The sequence below is a fragment of the Geospiza fortis genome, unplaced genomic scaffold (assembly GCF_000277835.1).
Source record: "Geospiza fortis unplaced genomic scaffold, GeoFor_1.0 scaffold240, whole genome shotgun sequence".
Classification (NCBI taxonomy): Eukaryota; Metazoa; Chordata; class Aves; order Passeriformes; family Thraupidae; genus Geospiza; species Geospiza fortis.
This window is the reverse complement of record NW_005054379.1, coordinates 3038446-3060956: the sequence shown is the minus strand read 5'-3', so window position 1 is coordinate 3060956 and position 22511 is coordinate 3038446. Positions and strand designations below refer to the sequence as shown.

Here is a 22511-nt window from a genome sequence, read left to right as displayed (position 1 = left end):
AGGAAGAGAGTCTAAGAGCTGTATGTATGATAACAAGTGGTCATCTTCACTGAATGCTAGTGTAAAGAATAATACAGTCAGAAAAATACCCATAATTTCTTTTCCTTAAATTTTCAGACACTGTAGGATCATGCTCTAGTATGGGAAAGCAGATATGCCTTTCTGGTTTCCACTAATAATTTCTAATCAGTTTTGGGTAAAAATATCTTATTTTTTTCATATTGGGCCTTTCATGAATAAAAGGATCTATGACCTGAAGCATACAGTCAGAAAGTATTATTTTCAAATACTACTAGATATTTTTTAGTCCTTTTGAATGTTGCACATTGTTTGAAATCCCCTAGAAACTGTGAAGTAATAAATCTCATCAGAAAATTGGCCCAAGGAAGAACTTGTAAATCAAGAAGTAACTGATTGGGATATTCTATTTCAGAAAATGAAATATTGACAATATAGATTATAAATTTTACTTTTTAGAAAGTACTTTGTAAAGTGCTTTTTACTGTCTCTGTGCTTTTTGTAAGAAATAAGCTTCACTTGCAATGTATAGGTAAGTGTTGCCTAACTAAAACATGATTGCCACAATGCTCTCTTCCCATCTGAAAACAGCTAGTAGGTGTTTGCTTTTCCCAACAGGAAATAGCACACTCTGCGGTGAAACAGGAAGCTGTGCAGTTATATGAAAAGCTCCATGAACTCAAGGAACATCGAGATCGAATGATTGCTGAGGATAAGAACATGGAGTCTCCACAGGAGGAAAGAGAAAGATTACTAAAGCAGGCAAGAATAGAAAATGTTGTTACGTAAAAGATTCTCCAAGCCAGTGTTATTGGGGGTGATAGTACTTGAAAATACTTAGGTTTGAACTTTGCCTTTATTTGTCCTCTAGGCAGTGCAAATAATCTGACATTAAAAATAATTAATGAATTGGAAAGTTGGGATATTTCAGGTCCAGCCAAAATCTGGAGACCTATTGTAATGGGTTCAGAGGAGGGCTGTGAAAATAATCCCAGGTCTGGAGCATGTCTTCTATGAAGACAAGATAAGAGAGTTGGAGCTGTTCATTTTGGAGAAGAGAAAGCTCTGAAGAGACCTGATAGCAAAGTCCAATACCTAAACAAGGCTTATAAAAAAGTGGGCGAGTGACTTTTACACAGGAGGTTACTTGTAACCTAACTCCAGAGAGTATCCTTGTGAGGTACTGAACAGATATACTAGTCCAGGAGTAATTGGATCACTTTACAATGGCCTATACTGTAACTGGCTGTTGGTACTTCATAGATTTTGGGTCTGAATGACCAATGGTAAGTGTATTTCATTTTTTAAAGTATGATTTTTAAACATTTGGAAGACATGCTTAAATCTTCACTTTTTGTTGGACTGTGTCACAGATTTGTGATTTCAAATGCTAATTTTCTATTCCCTGTATTTTGAATTCAGATTTTTTTATAATTTTCCTTTTTTCATTTGTAGATTTATTTCATATGTTAAAGTTGTTGAACTTTTTTATAGGTTAAAGATGATAGTCAAAAAATTGCAAGCATGGAAAGACAGTGAGTAACTCCATTATACTGTTGCTATAAATTACATGTACACCCTAAAGACACATTGTGTTCCTTCACAAAGTCTATTTCTATGGACTTTTAGAACATCACCACGTCTTCAAACCTGTAGTAGTCTAACCTTCCATAGAGAATAGAATATGTTCTTCTGTTTCAGGTAAACAAGTTTTATAGTGATAAGACATTTAGATCTGCATAATAATACTTCCATCCCTTAAGAACACACGTTGAGAATATAAATTTGTAATAGCACTGACTTAAACTTGTTTAAGGCTGAAGAAGACATTGATTTGTAAGAGATGCTCCTCTGAGACAGCTATGAAATTGAACCGTTATTACACTGCAGTCACATTTTTAAGTTTATGTGTTCTTAAAGCTTTACACTGCAGTCACATTTTTAGCTTTATGTGTTCTAAACTCTCCTAAGAGTTACATAAGTTCCATTCTAAAGAGTAGAAGGGCATTGCTTCTTGATTCTTAGGTACTGGGCCTTTCCAAAGACTGGCCAGAAAGTCAAGTAAATTTTATAATAAATAGTAATGTATTGAGGGGGAGATAAAACAGTACCATATTTTCTGGTTTTGAGCCTTTTGATTTCTCTTTCTTGAAAGAAAAACTGAGATAATTCATAAAATCTCTTAAAATCAATATTAAATTCTTTTAAGCAATATTTCCAACTATAATTATTTGTTAATTTTTAATGCATTTTAATTGCATAATGAGTTGCTTAACAGAATTTTTTTAATGAATAACAATAACAAAGAATTATATTTGAGATTTTATGTAGAGATATGTTAAAGGTAGTTTCATTTCCCACTTTGATTACACAGCAGAGTGACTTATTTGGAAGTTTCTTAGTGAATTTTACTAAATACAGTTTAATTGCAGTTTAACAGTTATGTTGTACCTCCTTGAAGGTACAACAATACTCTAAGAATAGCAACCAGCAGAGGGACTAGTTGAGTAAGTTAAGAATTACTGATGACTCAACAAAAATTGTTTTTTAATAAAAAGGAGCTACAGAACTTCTATTTAATAAACAGAGGACTAAGTGACAATTGATTTACATACAGCTTTTATAATAACAAGAATCCTGTTATTCTTTTGGGTTTGATTAAATCTATATTTTCTATTTTTATTCTTGACTTTTCAGTTTTGTCTAAAATAAAGTAAGTCTTTTACAACACAGTTTTAACCTTGATTTTCATTATCTATTTGTTAGGTTGGCAGAAGTAAAAGAAAAAATAGATTATTTTAAAAAGGTCATTCAACGACTTGATACAGATCTGGAGAACCATCGAGGTAATATGATTAGAGTTGTAGCAGACTGTGCAGAGCCGCGTCTGATTGTTCTATAACAAACTGTTATACCTAGCAGTTGCTTAAAATTTTGAGGCTTATGCAGTAAGTCAAATACTCATCAGCATGAAAAGTTCTGTGCCTACAGGTACAGCCTGTTCTTTTCAGACATAACAAATGGAGAGTACCCACCTTTAGTGATACATTCAACAAGTTCATATTGAAAATTACCATATAAAATAATAGGACATCTGTCTGGTTTTCTGTCCAGTTTTATTTTTAATATTGTTTGGGGAATAGAAGTTTATCTTACTGGAAGCACTGCAGAACAAATTCATATTTAGAAATGCTTTAATTAATTTTACCTTTTACATTATCTGTTACACTGTCAGCAAATGTGGAATTGAGGATATTTAATAGCAAAGTGTAAAGTAGACCGAGTTCAGTATTATTTTTATCTGTCTTTGAAACTTCTTGGGTTGATCTTGGCAAGAAGAGTTTGTAAGCTGCCCGATAATGGTCTTAGCTTACACTGACCTCCAGCAAACACATGCTGCTGGTGCTTAGGCTAGGTTAGTTTGGAATTTGCCCTAGCACTGGAAGTTATGGTTCTGTGGTTACTTCCTCTTCTGGAGGAAGTAACTTCAGTTTGAGCACGGGCCCTTAAAAGCCGTAAAAGGCTATAGATAAAAGGAAGATCCATGCAATGGATAACGTTATTTTGGTTATAAGAAATCTTGTTCAGATAGGAATTTGATAAATATATGCCTGCATTCTGAAAGTCTTTACAAATTTTTAACTTCTGTAGGATTGAGGAATTATGTTCTTCTTGCTTTATGCCTTTTCTTGTGCAATCAATGTAAAATCTAGCTATAAGTTTATTCTGGGTGAATAAATATCTAAAAATCTGCCTCTAAGCAAATGTTTCAGACATCTGTTTATCATCTTTTGCATGGCAAAATATTTCATATTTCTACAGATACTTCATATTTTTGGAAATAATTTATTAAGACTGCTTTATTAGCTTTGTGTTTCCAGGTAATATCATTGCAAACTTTATTGTTCTTTAATTTTTCCTTTTTGTTTGGCTTGCAACCATTTTTTTATTTTAACTTTGGAGAAATACAGAAGGTAAGAAGGGAGTTGCTTTTCACATTTTATAGTTCAGTGCGCACACACAGTCATTCGTTGCTGGACTGTCTCTTGTTTTAGGAAAATAAATTTGTTGAAGAGGAGTTTGAAGCATATGGAGGAGAAAGCACATGTTCTTTGTCAGCATATCAGAACTAGTCAGAATATTCAGATTCAAGTTACTTTGTGGTATAATGCAGAGGGAATTATACCTCTTTGTGTAACACAGAGGGACTAAAGATACTCATAAAGAGTAGCTTTCAGACACAGAAATGTAAACTGCCAGTGCTGCCTTCCCAAGTGAATGGAGAGAAGATCACAGAGGGCCATTCATGCTTCTGCTCTAAATCAGTATCTTGGTGTGTCCTTGAAATTCCTGTGCTCTCTCCTCCCCAATGACTTTACTTGTGGATCAGTATTTAAACATTATTACATAGCATTCCCAAAATTCAGCTCTAAAGTTTTTTATGCATATATAAGGTGAAATAGCCAGTAAAAAAAAAAATAGACATTTTAACAAAGGATTATTTAATATTTTAGGATAAATATTTCAGTGTTAGAAATATTTCTGAGCAGGAAAAAGACGAAACATACAATGTTGGAATAACTATTTTTAGGTTTTATCTGAAAAAAATCTAAATAAGTAAATAATTCACCCACTTATTACTTGGCCTATATACTAGCAGTAAACTTTAATGATTAGTCAAAGTCAGCATTAACTCATAATGCAACAGACTTAACCCTTCATACATTGAAGATGAGGTTAAGACAGTTGTGTATTAGTGGTGTATTTGAAAGAAAACTTACTGAAAACACATCTCAAAATTGTGGAGTGCAAATATTTTTTTTCTATAAACACTTGACAGATTATGTAACTCTGTTTCATGGCTCACCTTTACTGGAATTCTTAAGAGTAGAGCAGGCTAAGTCATTAAATAATGGAGCCTTGCCTTGCAAAATGAAAGAGAGTGTCCAGCAAGGAGCAAAGCCGCAGCTGCAAGGAAGCTGAAGCAGAATCAAAGTCCCTTACAGCCCCTCAGGTGTTCTTACTGTTTGTATATACCAGATAAAAAGGAAAGCATGGGGGTGCACAAATAAAAAGTCCTAGAGAAATTTGTTTGCTCAGTTTTATCTGTACTTATTTGATTCTTTTACTTTTTATCCTTTAAAATTAAAAAATTATGTTAAAAATAAAACAGACTCAATTAAAAATGTAGATGTTTGAAACTTAAAATTATTTCTAGGAAATGAATTGTCTCATCTTCTTGTGACAGATATATCAGGTGTCCCACCTTACTAATACTTACAAATTATGAGTTAATTATAATCAGTAGTTGAATTTAAAAATAAGGTGTCTATGAATGTTATTCCTTACTTCTAATACCAGTATATTGAAGGTGTATGGAAGTGTTTCCAACTTAATTGTAGAAAGCTTTCTTGCATTTTATTTTCCTAGACTATTGCTTGTACAGTTCTCCTGTTTATTTCCTTGAGAATATCACTTGCAAGCTGCATATCCTTATGAAAGTCTATTCTAATAGGTGAAAGTGCATTTGAAGTGGCTCATATATTAAACAGGACTGCAGAAAGTTTTAACTAATCATGGTGCCCGAATACAAAGAAGCATTTGTTCTCCATTGTTGAAATTCACTTAACTTCAGAAGCCCCTGTGAATTTCCTTTGTCCAAACCAAGTATTTATCTCCGTCCTATTATCAGAAGTTGTAACCTTGAAAGGTGGTCAAAATTGCATTGAGGCTGATTTGTTACACTATCTTCTATTTTAATATAAAGATATATATAATATAGTTAGTTGAACTGACTACATTAAATGAAATAGGATGAATCCTGTAGCTCCTAGGCATGTAGAAATTTTATTTTTGAAACAGACATTTTACCTTCATGAAGGAGTCCAGGCCTGAGACAATGTAAAGTTAAATCAATGATACATGTCTTGTAGGAGAAGAAAATTGGAAATACAAGGAGTTGAAGAAGAGGGAAGAGAGCATGGACAGTAAGTTGTCTAATATTATTTACCTAATACTGTGTGTGTGTGTATATATGTATATGTATAGATATGTATATATATATATATATGTGTGTGTATAGATATATATATATATTATTAAGCCTAATTTCACTAAATTACAGGTTCTGGTTTACTGTTAAAAAAGGTAATTTATATCGGCAAAGAACTGGTGTGCTGATCTTTGCATAAAGTTCTGCATTCTTGTTCTGTGGACAAGATAATTGATATCTTACATGACAGTCACAAATATTCAGAGCATCTTTCAAGGCTTTTTATCAACCAATAAATGTCTTAGGAACACAACTTTATTTTATGAAAGCAAAGTTGTAATTAATGGATTGAGTGATTAAAGCAGAACTTCAGCATGGAAGACTGTAGATAAAATGTAATTCTATAAAATTAGAACTTCTCATATCTGTTTACTCAAGATGAATGTTTCTAAAGCTTTGGTACATGTCAAAAAGTTTTAACGCTGTAGAGACTTCAGAAACAACTAACAGAGGGTGAAAACAACTGACTTTAAGTATACCTTATTCCTTTCATACTGTAGGAGACAGCTTACCGAAAGAGTTGGTCTGTTACTCAGCAAAAGGGATAATGGTCAGTAAACATGCCATGGAGGTTCAAGGGATATGATACCTTTTTTAAGTGTTCTCTAAAAATGTTCTGTATAACTTACGGCTATCGTGATACTGAGAGAAAGGTCTAAGCTGATAATAAAAGAAGATTAATAAAAAACACAGCAAGTTTCTGTGTTTTCAAATTGCCAGGTTTCCTGAGAAGCAGAGACAAAAGCTCACTTGATCTGGATTTACCATATTAATACAGATGGAGTCTGCAGGGCTTGACATTTTGGGTTTTAGTTCTGCTTCTACCCTTCATTAAAGGTTATTGCTACAGTTTTAGATTTGGGGGACCTGAGACCTGAGAGATTTGGGGGAACATGCCAGGAGTCTTAAGGATGGGGAAAGAGGAAATATGGTGCCTATGCAGAGGAAGAGGGGACAGGGAAATACAGGCTAGTCAGATTAATATCAATTTCCAGAAATAATTTGGGAAAACTATGCAAGCTAACAATATGTAAATGTTACAGGAATGGGAATATGAATAACGCTTGTATTGATTTGTCAAGTACAGACAACTTTTTTTCCTTTTTTTGTGTCAGAAAAATACTGCAGAAAAAGGAAGGTGTAGCAGATTATGTGTACTTTAACTTCAATATAACTTCTGCTGCCTTGTCTTTTTAGAAGCAAGCTAGGCAAATATTGTCCATTATTAATCTATATTGTGCATTAAGTTAAAAAAATCATTAGTTTTGAAAGATTTGGTGCCAAAACTAAAGGATATACTATGTGGGGTTTTGCAGTGTGTCAGATTGTCAGTGTGTTCAGGTTACACAGTATTTTCTTAATCAGTTGGATGATGGGAGAGAGTATCTGACAGCAGTTACAAAAAATGGTCCATCAGAAAAGCTGAAATCATGTTGGAGGACATAGTTAGAATTTAGTATACATCTCTTATGTTAGAAATGAATTACAAAAAAGTTTGGAAAGGACTAAGTGTAAGTTTCTACACTTGGATGGAGTAATCAACAGCAAAAATGCAGAGCATGGAGCGATTCATAAGGTACAGCTCTGTGGTATGACTCAGAGACTGAAAGACAAAGTGAACGTGGCTGAGCAGTATCAAACTAACAAGGAAAATACCACAACAGTGGGTGTACATTGGAGTGTAATTTTTTTTGAAATCTGGAGTATTTTTTTCCCTGTGCATCAAATTCTTCAGATGGGAGTTCTGCTCATAAAGAAGGGGGCTGTCAGTGCTTAGGAAAACTGATGGGAGTATGCAGAAAGCATGACCTGCAAGGAGATATAAAAAGAATTTGTCTTTTATTTTAGAAAATTTAAGACAGTTGTCAAATGTGTAAAAAGGCTGTTTCAAATAATAATGGAATAATTTATTTCTGCATATATGTGGAGGATAGAAAAGGAGTAACATACCACAAGGTGCAGAAAGATTTCAGGTTGGATATTAGTAAAAACTTCCTACCAATAAAACTTATCAAGCATTGAAATAGGTTATCCAGGAGAACTGTAGAGTATCTATCAGGAGCTCTGTTTGTGAAGAATATAGACAAACATCTGAATTACAGACATAGAGCTGGTTTTGTCTTGGAGCAAGTGAATTAATTTGATGAGCTCTTGAACTTTCTTGCATTCAAGGGTTTTTATGAATCTGTGAAATACACAGCATTCGCATGGAACAAGGTCAATAAGCTGACAAGTTTCAATGTCTCTACCACCTGGCTTTTAAATAAACAATTACAGTAACCTATCTGAAGCTGTACTGCTTCCAATACAATACAAAGTTTTGACTGGAAATAAGATTGCAACCATAAAAGTAAGAGCCTTCTTTTTCATGTTTGTTAATCCCTAGATTTTCTAGCAACTTTTGAAGATGTAAAGAATCAGGAATTGGAACGAAAGGCCCAAATAGAAGCCAACATTGTTGCACTCCTGGAACACTCGAGCAGGGTAAGCATGTAGTATTTCCATCCTCCTTTGGCTAGCTAGGACTTCAGACACACAGAACAGGAGAGTGGCTGGATAAAGAAGGATGGTGGATTTTATATATTTATATTTATCTACATAATTGTATCTTGAAATGATTAAACATTAAACCATGTACAGCTGTAGTTAAAAAAGGATTTGTTTAATTTCTCTCTTTTTCTAGGGGAAGAGCTTTGAACAGTGTATGATATTGTAACCAGAACAAAGGAATATTTTCATAATTTCATGACTCTGCATCTCTGCTATAACTAACATTAATAATGATAAACATTTCCAAATACTGCAAATAAAACTACTGCAATATTTTGTTTATCCACAGTTTGCAAACCTCAGTTCATGGGTATTCTGTCACTAGTTTTACTGAACTAAAAATATTTCAGTTGTCCCTCTATTAAAAGTATGTCTGAACTACCCTGATGCATAATATTTAGTGTAAATATTATAAATTTATAATGTAGCAGTTCAGAAACTGTTCCTATTTCCAGTCTGCCATTTTTCTCACTTTCTAAACTTATATTCTTTTTAATGTTTTTGGCTCCCATGGATTTTTTATGTTATAGAAAACTTTCACCTGACTAATATTTTGATTCTATGATTATTTTAATTGTCTCTTACCTCTTTCAATATAGTATACCATAAGGTATATTTTAGGCACTGTTACTTACTTTGCAACAGACTTATATGACAGCACAGTTTATATTTGCTGCATATTTATTTCATCTGTACTGGCCTGTCAATACATCTTTTATCAGAAGTTGGCAGAATGCAAGTCATTCACATTTAAATCACCCAAATAACAGACAATGTCATAGGACCGGAGAGTTTCTTACTTATCCAATTACCAGTTGTTGTTTCAAAAATACAGCATGTTCATATCATTGTTGTTGGTAACACACAGAATCTGAATCATATGAAACAAATTTCATCTGTTACCAATCAAGAGCTGAAGATTATGCAGGAAGACCTCACTTTCAAATCAAGTGAAATGCAGAAATCACAAAGCACTGCCAAGAACCTGATTACAGGTGAGATCAGCGAATTTTCTAATTAATTCCTTAAAATAATAAAGACTACCTGCATTGTTACACTGATATCATGTAGAAGACTTCCAAATATTAGATGTCAAGTGATCTCCAAATATTAAAATACTGTGGTAAGTTCACAAATTGAAATGCTTCTTGGTAACAAGTTACTTATTTTCATCAATTTATTTCTATTTGTTTTATTTATTTATTTATTTATGTCTATTAGATGTTGTATACTATGTATTTATAATAGGTATGTATACTTATTTATATTTACCTTACTATTATCACTAAATTATCATCTTCCTTGCACAGATATATGTTTAACAAGTGTATTTCAATACAGGGGTTGAATTGAGCTAGAATTTTATTTTACCAATACTTGCCTCAAAATAAGATCTTCCATCATCTTGTGTTTAATAAACACAAGATTGTTTAATAAACTGAATAATAAATAAACACAAGATTGTTTAATGAACAAGAGTGTTTAATAAACTGAAACAGAGTCTTACACATTTATCTAACCATGAATTATTTGTAAATGTAGTTCTTAGTATCACTTACTTATGGTTTATGCTTTTCCAAATGGATACGTACCACAGGCAATTAACTGGCAACAGTGAATAGCTCTCAAATCCCAAGGCTTCGGTTCGGCAGAGTGAATATTCATTTTGACTTTATTTTCTAAACGCTCAAATACTTATTAGCATCTTGAGGATGTTCTCTGTAATTTCAAAAAGTAGACAGTAGTTTAATTTCATTCCTGTAAGAAGTATCTCTTTAGGTCGTTATTTGCACTGTTTATGGTAAAATTATCCTTACAATTCTGTGTCTTTGCCAATATCATTATTGGTTCAGCAAACCTTTCCTTGTTTGTTTGGCTGAAAGGAAGGGGCAGGAATTAAGAACGATAAATCATTTTTTTAGAAGGCTGTTTCATGTTGTACTTCACAGTAATTTTCAACATAGGAGCCAGTATTGTGACTTCAAAGTAGTTACAAGCAAATAAGTTATTTGGCACAAAATTTTAGAGAAATTGATTTTCTGTTGTATGATTTAACACTAGTGTTTGCTCATCTGCAAATACTCATTTTGCAGTTGTAGTGTAGTTTGAATTTTTGGGCCTTATATTAAAAGTTCAGATATGACTTTTTGTTCTTCCATATAAGCATAATTTCTGACTGTTTTCCAATATAAGGATGTTTTGGAAGCATGTAGTACTATAGAGGCATTATTGAAAGAAAAATTTCTTTCTCTGTAAGGGAAGAGGAGGAAGTTACAGTACATGATTTTCAGCAGGCAATTTAAGTTATTCCTAAGTAAATGTCTGACAGCTGGGATTCACAGACAGTATAACAAACAAGATTCCTTCAGAAATACAGTGAATGCTCAATTTGCACAGTTGAAGTTCCTTCTAATCTTTGAATTATAGCATAGCCATCTTCAGAATTCTTTTGTTATGATTAAAATCTGAATTTCCATATTTTCTTGTTGTAACAAAGATATAAAAAGTCCACTAGCAGAATCCTTAAAAAAATAAAAAAGAAAAGGAAATCATGAAGGATAAACAAAAGTGCTGATGGCATAGTTTCCCAAAAACATTTCCCTGGGTCACTGTAGTTTGTTCTGAGAATTTACCACTGTGTACACACTGCATGCTAGATGCTGCAACTTCGTGGCCTATCAGAAGGAACTGGTCTGCATCCTCTTCCTGTCTCTTCCCCTAGAAGAATTTTGAGTTTTTTTCAGTTTTGAGTTTTTTTCATTGAGTCTGCTGCTGGATAAGGATAAAATTTTCCCCTTACAATTTCATTCCTTTTCTCCAGAAAGTGTGAATGGATAGGAATATCTGTTGCAGTGTCGCCATACTTGTATTAGACAGAACAGTCCAAGAAATTTTTTGCCTTTTTGGCATTTGGGTTGGCACTAGTCTTTACATGTAAAATAAATTTCAACTGGTCAACTATGTATAATTTTAAAATAACAAAATACAGATATTAGAACAGCTGTATATAAAGTGAAAATGCTGTGATCAGACCTAGGTAAATCCTCATGAACATCTATAGTTGTTTTCTGTTTTTTCTCTCCAATCTGAGTCTATTTGTTAATTTTATTTTTTACTGTTTCTGATCTAAAACTCTCATTTATTGATTTGTCTTTAAACCACAGTGCTCTAGGAACAAGAAAGGAAAGAGGTGATTTGTTCAGTTGTGGTTTACAATCTGTCATTGACCAATGCCTGAAACTTCATTGTGGAAGACTGAGCAGTTGTAAAATATTGTAGACACATTGAATGTGTTTTCTTAAGTCCTTTGCAGTGGAAGGCAGATTATGAATTACTTATATGTGAAATAATTAAAAATATTATAATTTAAAATATTTCTTTTAATTTGCATTGCATTGTTCATATTTATATAAATGCTCCTTGCACATAGAGGACACTTTCAATCTTACCTTATGGATAAGCTTTCCTCAGGATAATTGCAAATGGTACAGAAATCTTGCTTTGTTCTTTTTTTTTATTTTGAGGTTCCTAAAGAAATCATGAAAGTGCTCTGTAATATGCCAGAAATGTTGATAAAAGTGAGTGTTTCACTCTAAAATATAAGTATATGGCATAAATACACAAGCAGAGAGATGAGTAGCAAAATCTTGCTCTGAGTCTTTTGATCAGGTGAGATTTTCCCATGTAAGTCCACTGACAGAACCATACCCACAGTTTTTGGAAAGGTGAACTCTCTTTCTATCACATGGACACACCTGTTTTCTTCTGCCTTAAAGATTTATACTGTCTTGATTAAGTTGGGGAGGAAATTTTCTCTCCTATTTTCAGCAGATGAGCACAAATCTCAAGATGCAAATCTATGCCAATAAACGGTTTTTTGTGCAGTCTTATCACTCTCAATAGCCCATGTTGCCTGATACTTTGGAATGTAGTAAGAAAATGGCATTTTCTCTGTTCTTCTGAGTTAGACACAGATCTGAAACATAAGATGATATAGCCATGTGTTCAGTGTTCAAGAACATGAATGAAATACAATGACAGGTCAGATCACAAAACCATCCAAACTAAATCTAGCCAATATCTAGTCCTTCCTGACTCCAGGTTAATAACTTACCCCAAGACTGAGTCAAAGTACTTTTATTACTTTGTGTATATATTGTTTCTTCTCTCCCACATGTCTGGACAGTTTCAGTCTCTACAGTCCTCTTTATGTCGTAATCCACCCACAGTTTTAATTTCTTTAACTATGTAACTCTGCTATGTTTTTAATGGCATCTCAGAAGGAAATGCTATATATTATAGCCTATGTTGATGTTGTAAGCTGTGACACTTCTTTTTTGAAGAATATATGAAGGATATATGAAAATGTTTTCCTCTACAAAGCAAATGTTTACAGCAAGTTTCACTATTTGTTGTCCTAAAACCAAGTCTTATCCATATTCATGCAGCACAAATAAAAAGAACATGATGCTAAAAAACTCATAAAAATACTTCTTGGCATTCTGTCTGCACTTCTATTGCATTGCAATAAACTTTTTGTAAGTTATCACCACTGCTTTAAGATTGTGGTGCTATAATTAATTGCATGGTGCTATAAACATTACAAATAGAAACACTGTGATACAGATCATCACATTTTCATTACTCTTCACTTATGGATTATAATACAGTAATTGTAGTGTGTGAGTCTGACTTGTGGCATGGTTGTGAAGATCAAATTTATTGTTTCCTTCACATTAATGACTCCCAAAAATACAAAAAAATCAGAAGTATATTTAGGAGTTGTTTATATTGGTTAAATATAGCATAAATCTTTATGTAATGGGCTGTGTATTTTGAAACAAAAGTACTGTTAATTAGAGATTGTGTTCCTGGTGATCTAGAGAGTCAAAAACTGCAGCTGGACCTACAGAAGATGGAACTGTTGGAGGGCAAGATGGTTGGTGAACTGGCTTCTCTTAAAGACAAAATTGAACAGACGAAAGCAGAGTTGGAGATCTACAATAATTTGCCAGCTCTGAAAGCATCAGGAGAAGAAAAGAAAAAGGTAATGAAAGGGATAAAACAAAGTGTGTGCTTTTGAACAGTTAGTGGAGGGGAATCCAGTTTTGTGACTGACAGTCCTTCTGACAGCTGAAAAACAGGATTGCACATCAGTGCAAATTAATCCAAATACTATTTTGCTTATATGTGTGACTTGTTAACTGGGTACATGTAGCAGGTATTCAGCTGGGTTTCTTTTGATAACCTCCTTTCACAAAATCTCCCCATTCTATTTTAGTGATTCAGCTAAACGCTTATGCAATTTATGGCTGCCCATAGCTTTGAATTTAGCAATCTAACACAGAACACAAGCAAAAGAGAATTTCCTACAAATTCTTAATAACAGCATTCCCACTAGTGCTCATACAGTATTGTCTAAGCATACAACTTGGTCATAATCATTGGTTATTATTTTTGTTAGAGCATGCAGTGCTAGAGAAAAACATATGAGTTCTTTACGCATGTGCATGTGATCTTGTTCTAAAAGGAAAAAAAGTAGCATCTTAAAAGGTAAATTGAAGTAATGTGCCTGAAGCCTACATCACATGAACTCATCCATCAATCAGTTTGTGTTGTGTTTTTCCCTAACTAGAAACTCGAGGATGACAAAGAAAAATTAACAAAACGCAGTCGTGCTTTTAAGAAAATAATGGAGCATTTGAATACAGAGTATGAGACACTAAAGAAGGAGCTGCAAGAAAATGAGACCCATTCTCAGGTATAGGTCAAGTTACATATTATTCCTTCAGTTGTTTGTTTTTTGGTTTTGTCTTTCTCATACACATGAAGCATTGTATAGGCAAAATCTGTTTGTTCCTTTTCAGTGAGTTCTCTAAGTCATGTGTTGCAAGTGTGTAACTGTATTTGCTGTTTTTAGACAAAAGGTAATATTGTGCCAATAAATGGCTTGTAAGCTTTGGATTATTAGCAGAGATATTTCTGAGCTAAAAGTTTTGTGAGTCCTTTGTTTAAGTGTTTGTGTTAATCTTGCTCAGAACTCTGTACCTTCTGCCCTTCCTTTGCTTAAGTAGTTTGAGGACAAACTTAGAAAGAAACTTCAGGGAAAAAAAGGTCACTACTAATTATCTAAGATCTCTTTCGCTTTTAAAGTCGTGGTGATTTTTTTTTCCTTTAAATCTGTGCTAGTAATTCCATTTTCCTTTTTCCAATTCTGCTCCTTGCAGGCCACTGAAGTTTTAGGGTCTGTTCACATTTAAACAACTTAGGTATATATGTATGTTTGTATTTCAAAAGTGAATCAGGAAAGATGTTTATAACTTTTTGATCGGCTTCTATTCTTTCATTATAAACACACATAAATTGCTATCATTTTGGCAGCATAACTTTACTGGTAAATACCTTTGAATGCACAGAAGAAAAATAGATAACCTTAAAATAAGGTGGAAAAGGAAACTGATTTTTTTTAATGCATTTCGCTGTTTTTTATTGATTTATGTTGTTGAGATATTTGTCCTTTAGAACTGTTTTTTTTTTTCTGATACAGTTAAAAGCTGAAGGTCATATTGTACACGTTTAAGTTGACTTTCTTTTGAAATTAATGCTGTGGAGCAGATGAGAAGACATAGCTCTGACTGAGGCATATGTGTCCATTTGTAGCACAGGATTATGATAATCATTCTAGGCTGAAGATACAAATCCTGAAAGCTACATGCCAAAATGTGGAAGACTTCAGATACTGTGAATCTTTTTTGCCAAGATCAAATTCTAGGGTTTAGATAAATTAGAAATGCATACCCAAACAGTTGTAAGATACTTGCATAATGAGTCTAAGCATTTTATATAAAATAGTAGTTGTATGGAATTTCTTCAGTTCATTAAGCTATGGCAGTTCTATTTTTATGTGTGTGAAAGGATTTGTTTCTTTACTTCTTATGTCCTGAGTGTAAAAAAATGAGGGTGAATTAAGATATGTCTTATAATAACTGATTATTTGACATTCATCAAACATTTTGAAGTACAAATAGTGTTCATAAATGTGGAAGACTTGGCCAGTTTTGCAAGAGGTCAGCTGGTCTTCAAGCAGTTACTGTAAAAATACACTGAATCTTTCCTTTTCTCTGTGCAAGATAACATGTATTTCAGTTCCAGGCTCCTTTGCTGGCTGTTATGTGCAGCAATGTCTACCAAAAGGACAATAATAATTCTGATTAGCCAGAAACATCTACTCTTGGAAACGAATGATTGCCTTGTTTGCTGCAAACTAGAACACTAGATTAACTGATTCTTTACTGTTAAGGTTTGAATTATATGGAAACTATTTTCATCTCTTCCAGCTTAAGGAAAGTTTTAAACTAAAATACTGCAATATTTGCCTTATTTATTACCTTAGTTTCCACTTAAAGTTTAGTCTCAGAATGGTTTTTAGTTTTACTTTTAAAAATAACATCTTCATATCTTGAAATGCAGAACCTTGAACAGTAGCATCAGAAAAACAAATATAAAATTGTATTCTAAGGAAGCAGCCATCAATATAATGTCCACATTAGTTTCCTGTTGATGCTGAAAGTATTGAAGAAGTGCCAGCGCTGAACCCACACTCCTACAATCTTCTCGCTGCAGCTCTGTTCTTATCACAGCTTCTGGCATCAGACAGGAAACTTAACTATGGAAGTAAGGAAGTTTCTTCTGTGTAGTGCAAAGTCCAAGACAGTGTCAGGAAATATTGTATCTCTGGTGATTTTAGATTTTACTGATTCTAAGAAGAGATCCATCTAAATGATATGGTGCATAATTAGAATTAGTATCTCCCTGAATTGTTCACCTTTTTACTTCTGACTTGCCTGTTAACTTTCTTATATGACAAATCTTGAATTCTCATCTGATTTTCTCATCTGTTGTTGCATTTGCATACAGTATTTTTATACAGATGGATTATGAAGTGCTAAATTATATATGCAGGTTAATCAGCAGCAGCTTTAAAAGCATTTTGCCATTGTTTCTAATTTCTGTGGTTTTTATGTGAAATAACTTTGATCTTATCAGTTGATAGAGTACAAGGTACTGATACAAAATTATTTGTATAAATATATAAATTGGTAATTATTATAAATAAATTTATAATATATAAATTTATAATATATAAATGGTAATTATTACCATTTTAATTTTTGGCTCTTTTTGTTGTTTTGTGTTTTCAGCTTACGAATTTGGAGAGGAAGTGGCAGCACCATGAGCAAAATAACTTTATGATGAAGGAGTGTATCCTTTTCTTTAAGAAGTAAGAGTCAAATTCACACACTGTATTAATTGAGGAAGAAGTCTGTTTCCTCCAGCAGAATAAGACAGGACGGAATGGGCTGCAAAAGACAGGGGAGGAGGGGAAAGGCAATCCTTTGCAATTATCTGCTTAGCTGATAGATATTATATATAGTGAAACTTGCATGTGTTGTCTGAAAGAGTTTTACAGAGTCCTTGCCTTGCAGTCTGGAATTTTTCCTTCTTTCTCAGGTTTTCCGCAAGGTTACATATAAAGATCTTCACATCTCTCCAGTCTTATCTGATATTAATCTGCCAGCGTAGCATTGTTTGAAAACATGCTGGGGTGGGGGAACTGTCTTGTAGCTCTATTTTTATGGAATTCAGATTAATAAGTTGCATTCCAGTAATCATGTCAGCAAAATCATTACTTGCTGATTTGCAAATGGCTTTCATAAGATAGTTTTTGAAATTAGGAAAAGCACTGAAATTTGTTTTAATTAAAATTGATGGTTCTTCTCATCTGGTACTGTTTTTCCATTTTTCTCCTTGGTTATTTATAGAGATCTGAACAGGACCAGGCTGTGCTTTTATTTTATATTCTAGGGACAGTGAATTCACTGCAATAAAATTACTTCTTTAAAATTATTTAAGAAACAAATTATTATTTAAAAAATCTGAAATCTCCAAGATGCACAAAATCACCGTTACGTGATTACAGTACAAATGTAATTGGTAAAGGTAACATCAAAACTAGACCCCACGATCTAGTAGTGTGTTGAGCGATGAACATTCCTTCATGTCTCAGAAAATAACATGGAGATATATTTCAGGCAATCCTGTGTTAGGCTAGCCATCACAGAAATAATACTGATGATGATGGTAATTATTTAGTAATTAATGCATATACATATAGCTATATGTACATGTAAACATGTAATGTTGTTTTCTGCAAATACCAAATATCCTATTTCTCAAAACTGCTACATGCTCTAATTCCTAGAAAAATATCTGAAAAAAGTCTTGAACAGGGTAGTATAGTTGGAGCCACCTCCTCTTTGAAGGAGGCTCTACAGTAATATTTTATTAAGGCAATACTCTTAAACACAGTTTTTCTCAACAGAAAAGACTTTAAAACAAACCAAGAAAAAAAGTTGATCAGGATATTAAAGTATCTCCTAACTTAGTATAAAACATTGCCTATCCAACTGCAGACCCTTATACAGAGTACTTCTGTCTTCTTGGGCTACTGGAGTGGGGCTGCCTTCTTGAACTGGGGCTTCTGTGATTTGGTTTGCAATGTAACAATAAGCAGAGTCCTGCATGAGGAACTTACTGCCTATATATATATATATCAGACCAGGGCTAAAAGATTTACACTTATTTACTAGCCGCCATCTCATGACAAGCACTTCAGAAAAAAGGAGCGATTACATACCTAAGACACTTTTGTTCATATATATATATATATATATATATATATATATATATATATATATATATATATATATATATATATATATATATATATATATATATATATGAACAAAAGTGTCTTAGGTATGTAATGGCTTCTTTTTTCTGAAGTGCTTGTCATGAGATGGCGGCTAGTAAATAAGTGTAAATCTTTTAGCCCTGGTCTGAGTTTTTTCCACTATTTTCATCCCTTGACAATTTTCACAGAAGGAAATGTATGATCTTGTGGTTCCCTTGTGATCTGTGATTATGCTCATATTTATACTGGGAGATTGTTTCCTTAATTCTTTTAATCAGTCATAGCAACAAAAAGTCAGGAGAGTGACTACCAGCCAATAATGAAGAATTCGAGAAAGCTGGTCAAAGAATACAACAAAGCTCTCATAGAAGCTTTACAGAACACCAAGAACTGAACCCAGGCATTTCCTTCCTGCCTGAATGGACCAACAATGAGAGATGTGCAAAGGCCATGTGGAAAGCTGGACTACTGAGATAATTTATTCACCACTAGGGTGGAAGATATTCTTAAAATTATTTTTCCAGGTTTTTAGAAGTTACAGGTTTTAATACTATCTCTCCTTCTGCACTGTTTAAAATTTTTAGAAATAAACATCTGAATTTTAGAAACAAAAAGGAGATCCTGCCCAATGAGTTACTGAGGCCCGTTGCTGAATTGCATCTCAAATGTGAAATTTTAGTCTGCTTTACACCCTGAATTTCTAATTGCCTTGTAGTCCTACCCCTGTCAAACAGAACAGGACTGCTTTACACGCTGTCATATGCATTATCTTAAATTAAGTGCATAATAAGATAAATGGTAACATCAACATACCATACCTATATATAGCAATTTATACCAAGTAAGGAAAGCATCTAAGGATGACAAGCATCTTTTAAAGTCAAAATAGCTTCATAGTGTAAAATCTTACAATAAAAGCAAATGCCAGCAAATTTTCATTTCCTAATGGAGACTTAACTTTGTTATTTTTTAAATTGTAAAGAGCAAAATCTGATAAAAAGTAGTGAAACATAGCTAACACTGATTTTGTGTGAAGCATTTTACTGCTGTAGTATTCACCAGTAAAGGAAATAGCAGAGAAATTTATTGTATTTTCTGCAATGTGTTTTTTCCTCCAGTTTCAAGCGGCAGTGTCATATGAAACCTCTGACAAAAATCCACAAGGAAGAGTTTCAACATAGAACAAAAACAGGGCTTATATAGAAAATAACAATGTGCTTTATGATACCAAAATTGCAGAAAACATTTAGATTAAAAAAAAAATCCATTTATATATTTCTCTCACATTCTACATGTAATGTATTTTATAAACTGCTTATTGATCATTTCTTTCACCTGGTATGTTGTAAGCTAGTCGCAATCAAATAGAAATAGCACAGTTGACTATAGATAGAAATCTTAGCTGAACAGTAAGCTAGTCTTATAGACAGAAACTACAAAAAAGCACTAGGATCTGGATTTATAGTTGTTCTGCTCTCTTAGAAAAGTTTTCCAGAAAAGAGGTGGACTATGCGCCTCACTTCATGAAACTGGAGTAGACAAATTATTAGGAAATGTTCTGAGTCCATTAAAATAGTTCTGTATTTTTGTCACTAAATTTCCTCAAATCTATGGTTGTCTTTTTGAGTACAAAAAAATCTGTAAGCTAAAAATATGGAAGATTTGTGCAGAAAGCACTGTGTTTGCTAATTCAGCACACTGAATAGTGTTGCTCTGTATGTTTAGAATATTTAGAGATAATGGAATGGGATTTCTATAAACTAAGGACTGTTATCTAGGGGAAATTCCCACTAAAGTCTCTTCCTTCCTGTCAGAGTTTCAGCTATTCCAGAGAAAGCCCATTATTTGCAGAAATAAAGTTGAAGTCTAATATTCTCACCAATCGAACTATCAGCCAGAGAGATCACCTCCTGAATTCCACTTGTGCTAGAATAACATATTGCAATGAACAATGGAAAAAAGCTGCAGACTGAATAAACAGATTGCTTTGACTTTGCTTTCTCTCAGGGCAGGGGAAGGTTTTATTCCTTGGTAGGGATTCTGTAAGGTAGCGTGGTAAAGCTTACAGGTTTTTTGCTGTACTCCCAGGAGATGCCTGTCATGAAATCCCTTTCTCCAGCATGCAGTTCTGTTCCTTCAGTAGAAACTGAAGGATCTTCAGATAACCAGTTTCTGTGTAAGAGTCTCATCACTCAGTCTTTCTCTTAACAATTCACCCATATGCTCCTTGATAGCAGTCATAGTACCCATGGCTGAAAAGAACTGTATAGATTCAGAGTGGTTAACTGTGTGGCAAGTGTTTCATCTCCCTCTGGAAGATTATTAATTCACTCCTAGTAGTGAGCTGTGTAAGTTGTACCCTTATGTAGCTTCTCAAATGAAAATCACTTTTTCTTTATATATATATATATATATATTTTTTAATACAGTTTAAGTACCAGACAATGTTTTTTCACTGAAGCTCCTGTGCGTACATCAGGACATGAATTCAGTAACACAGGTCTCTCTCTACCCAGACAATCTTTTGTGCATTTTATACTATGACTTCAGACTGAGAGGACATGAATTAACTGTCAGCATCTGCAGAGCGGAGATGCTTAAAATCTCTTCTGCTCACCTTTCTCAGCAGGGCTGAGTAAGTATCACCTCCCTCAGTCTGCCTGACCGTGCTCTTCCTAACTTGCTCCAGAATACTGCTGGCCTGTTTTGCTGTGCGTTGTTGTCTATTGGTCAGCTTGGTGTACACCAGGAAGGGCCCCCTGGTGCTTCTCAGTAAAGCAGGTTTCCAGCCACTCAGCCCTCAGTGTGCATGGGTGCCTGCATTGTTCCTCCACAGGGGCAGGACTGTGCATGCATCTGTGTGGAATTCCAGTGTGTGGAACTTCATGACATTCTTGGCTGCCCGCTTCACCTATTTAGATCCCTCTGACTAGCACTACACCCATATGGTGTATCAACCACTCCTCCCAGATTTGTGTTATCTGCCAGCTTCCTGAGGGTGATCTCTGACCCATCACCCAGGTCATTGGTGAAAAGGTTAAACTATATTGCCCTCATATCCATGGCTGTTTTATTCCACTACTGCCTGGCCTCCAACTGGACTTTAGGCCACTGACCACACAGAGAGCCCCAAGGCTGCTCATCTAACCATACTTTGTCAGGTTATCTGTGAGGATTTAATGGAAAACTCTTGCAAACAGCTTGCTTATGCTGAGGTAAACAACATCCACACCTCTCTCCTTGCATGTTATTAGTTGCCTCATTGTGATGGCTATCAGGTTAGTTAAGCATAATTTCTGCTTCATAAGTCTGTGCTTTTTGCTCATGATCAACTTCCCATCCTTCATGTGTCTGGAGATCCTATCCCCCCTTAGTTGCTACACAACTTTCTCAGGGATTGAGGTGAGGCTGACCAGTCTGTCATTGGACAGATCACTCTTCTTGCTTTCCTGAAGTGACGCATTCTAGCTTTCAGTACTCAGATGCCTCTCCCTTACCACCATAAGATGAAAAAGGTACTCAGGAATGACCTTGCAATGCCTTAAGTCAGCTATCTTTCTACACATGTGGTGCATCTCAACAAGCTCCATGTAATTACATGTATGCAGTTTGTTAAAAGTTCCCTTCCCTAGTCCCCCTTCCGTAGGATGCCACTGAGGCATTAGGGTACCAGGTTTGACAATTATTTCCATCTCACTTCAATGGCACACTGTATGAAAGGAAGCATTTCAATTTCAAAGCCTTCAATCAAAGCATCTGTTGCTGCCATGTTATTTGTTCTTGAGGATGAGCACAGGAATTACTACTGTTGTTTGCAGCTCATGATGGCATGACAGTACTCCAGCGTTGTTCCCATATATTGAGGGATATCATCATATCTCCAAGCAAACTGTATTTTTGCTGCAAGTAAAGCTAATCCTCTTGTTGGTCTTCATGTTTCATCTTGCCTTCATTACTTTTCATGGTGATTTTAAAAACCTTGTTTTTCTTTCAAAATAAGTTTATTTTTTAATTTCTTTTAGTGATCTTAGAAGACAACAATGCAATATTCCTGTGAGCAATTCCAGACAGGCAGAACACTGAGAGTTCTTTCTGCCTGACAACTTTATTTAATGGCTCTTAGTGCTAGTATGTGCT

At 34.2% G+C, this 22511-nt stretch overlaps 1 protein-coding gene across 1 annotated transcript in view; it reads left to right on the top strand.

The window, feature by feature from the left end:
* Positions 1-22304, top strand: part of IFT74 (intraflagellar transport 74) — a 38070-nt gene extending 15766 nt beyond the window's left edge. The window contains exons 9-19 of the mRNA XM_005425029.3: positions 3-20; positions 637-780; positions 1513-1553; positions 2785-2864; positions 5952-6005; positions 8457-8554; positions 9489-9615; positions 13504-13667; positions 14256-14381; positions 16822-16882; positions 18653-22304. Coding sequence (XP_005425086.1) covers positions 3-20; positions 637-780; positions 1513-1553; positions 2785-2864; positions 5952-6005; positions 8457-8554; positions 9489-9615; positions 13504-13667; positions 14256-14381; positions 16822-16882; positions 18653-18768 — 1029 coding nt within the window. The 3' untranslated portion in view covers positions 18769-22304. The remainder of the gene's footprint in view (positions 1-2; positions 21-636; positions 781-1512; positions 1554-2784; positions 2865-5951; positions 6006-8456; positions 8555-9488; positions 9616-13503; positions 13668-14255; positions 14382-16821; positions 16883-18652) is intronic.
* Positions 22305-22511: the final 207 nt, after the last annotated feature.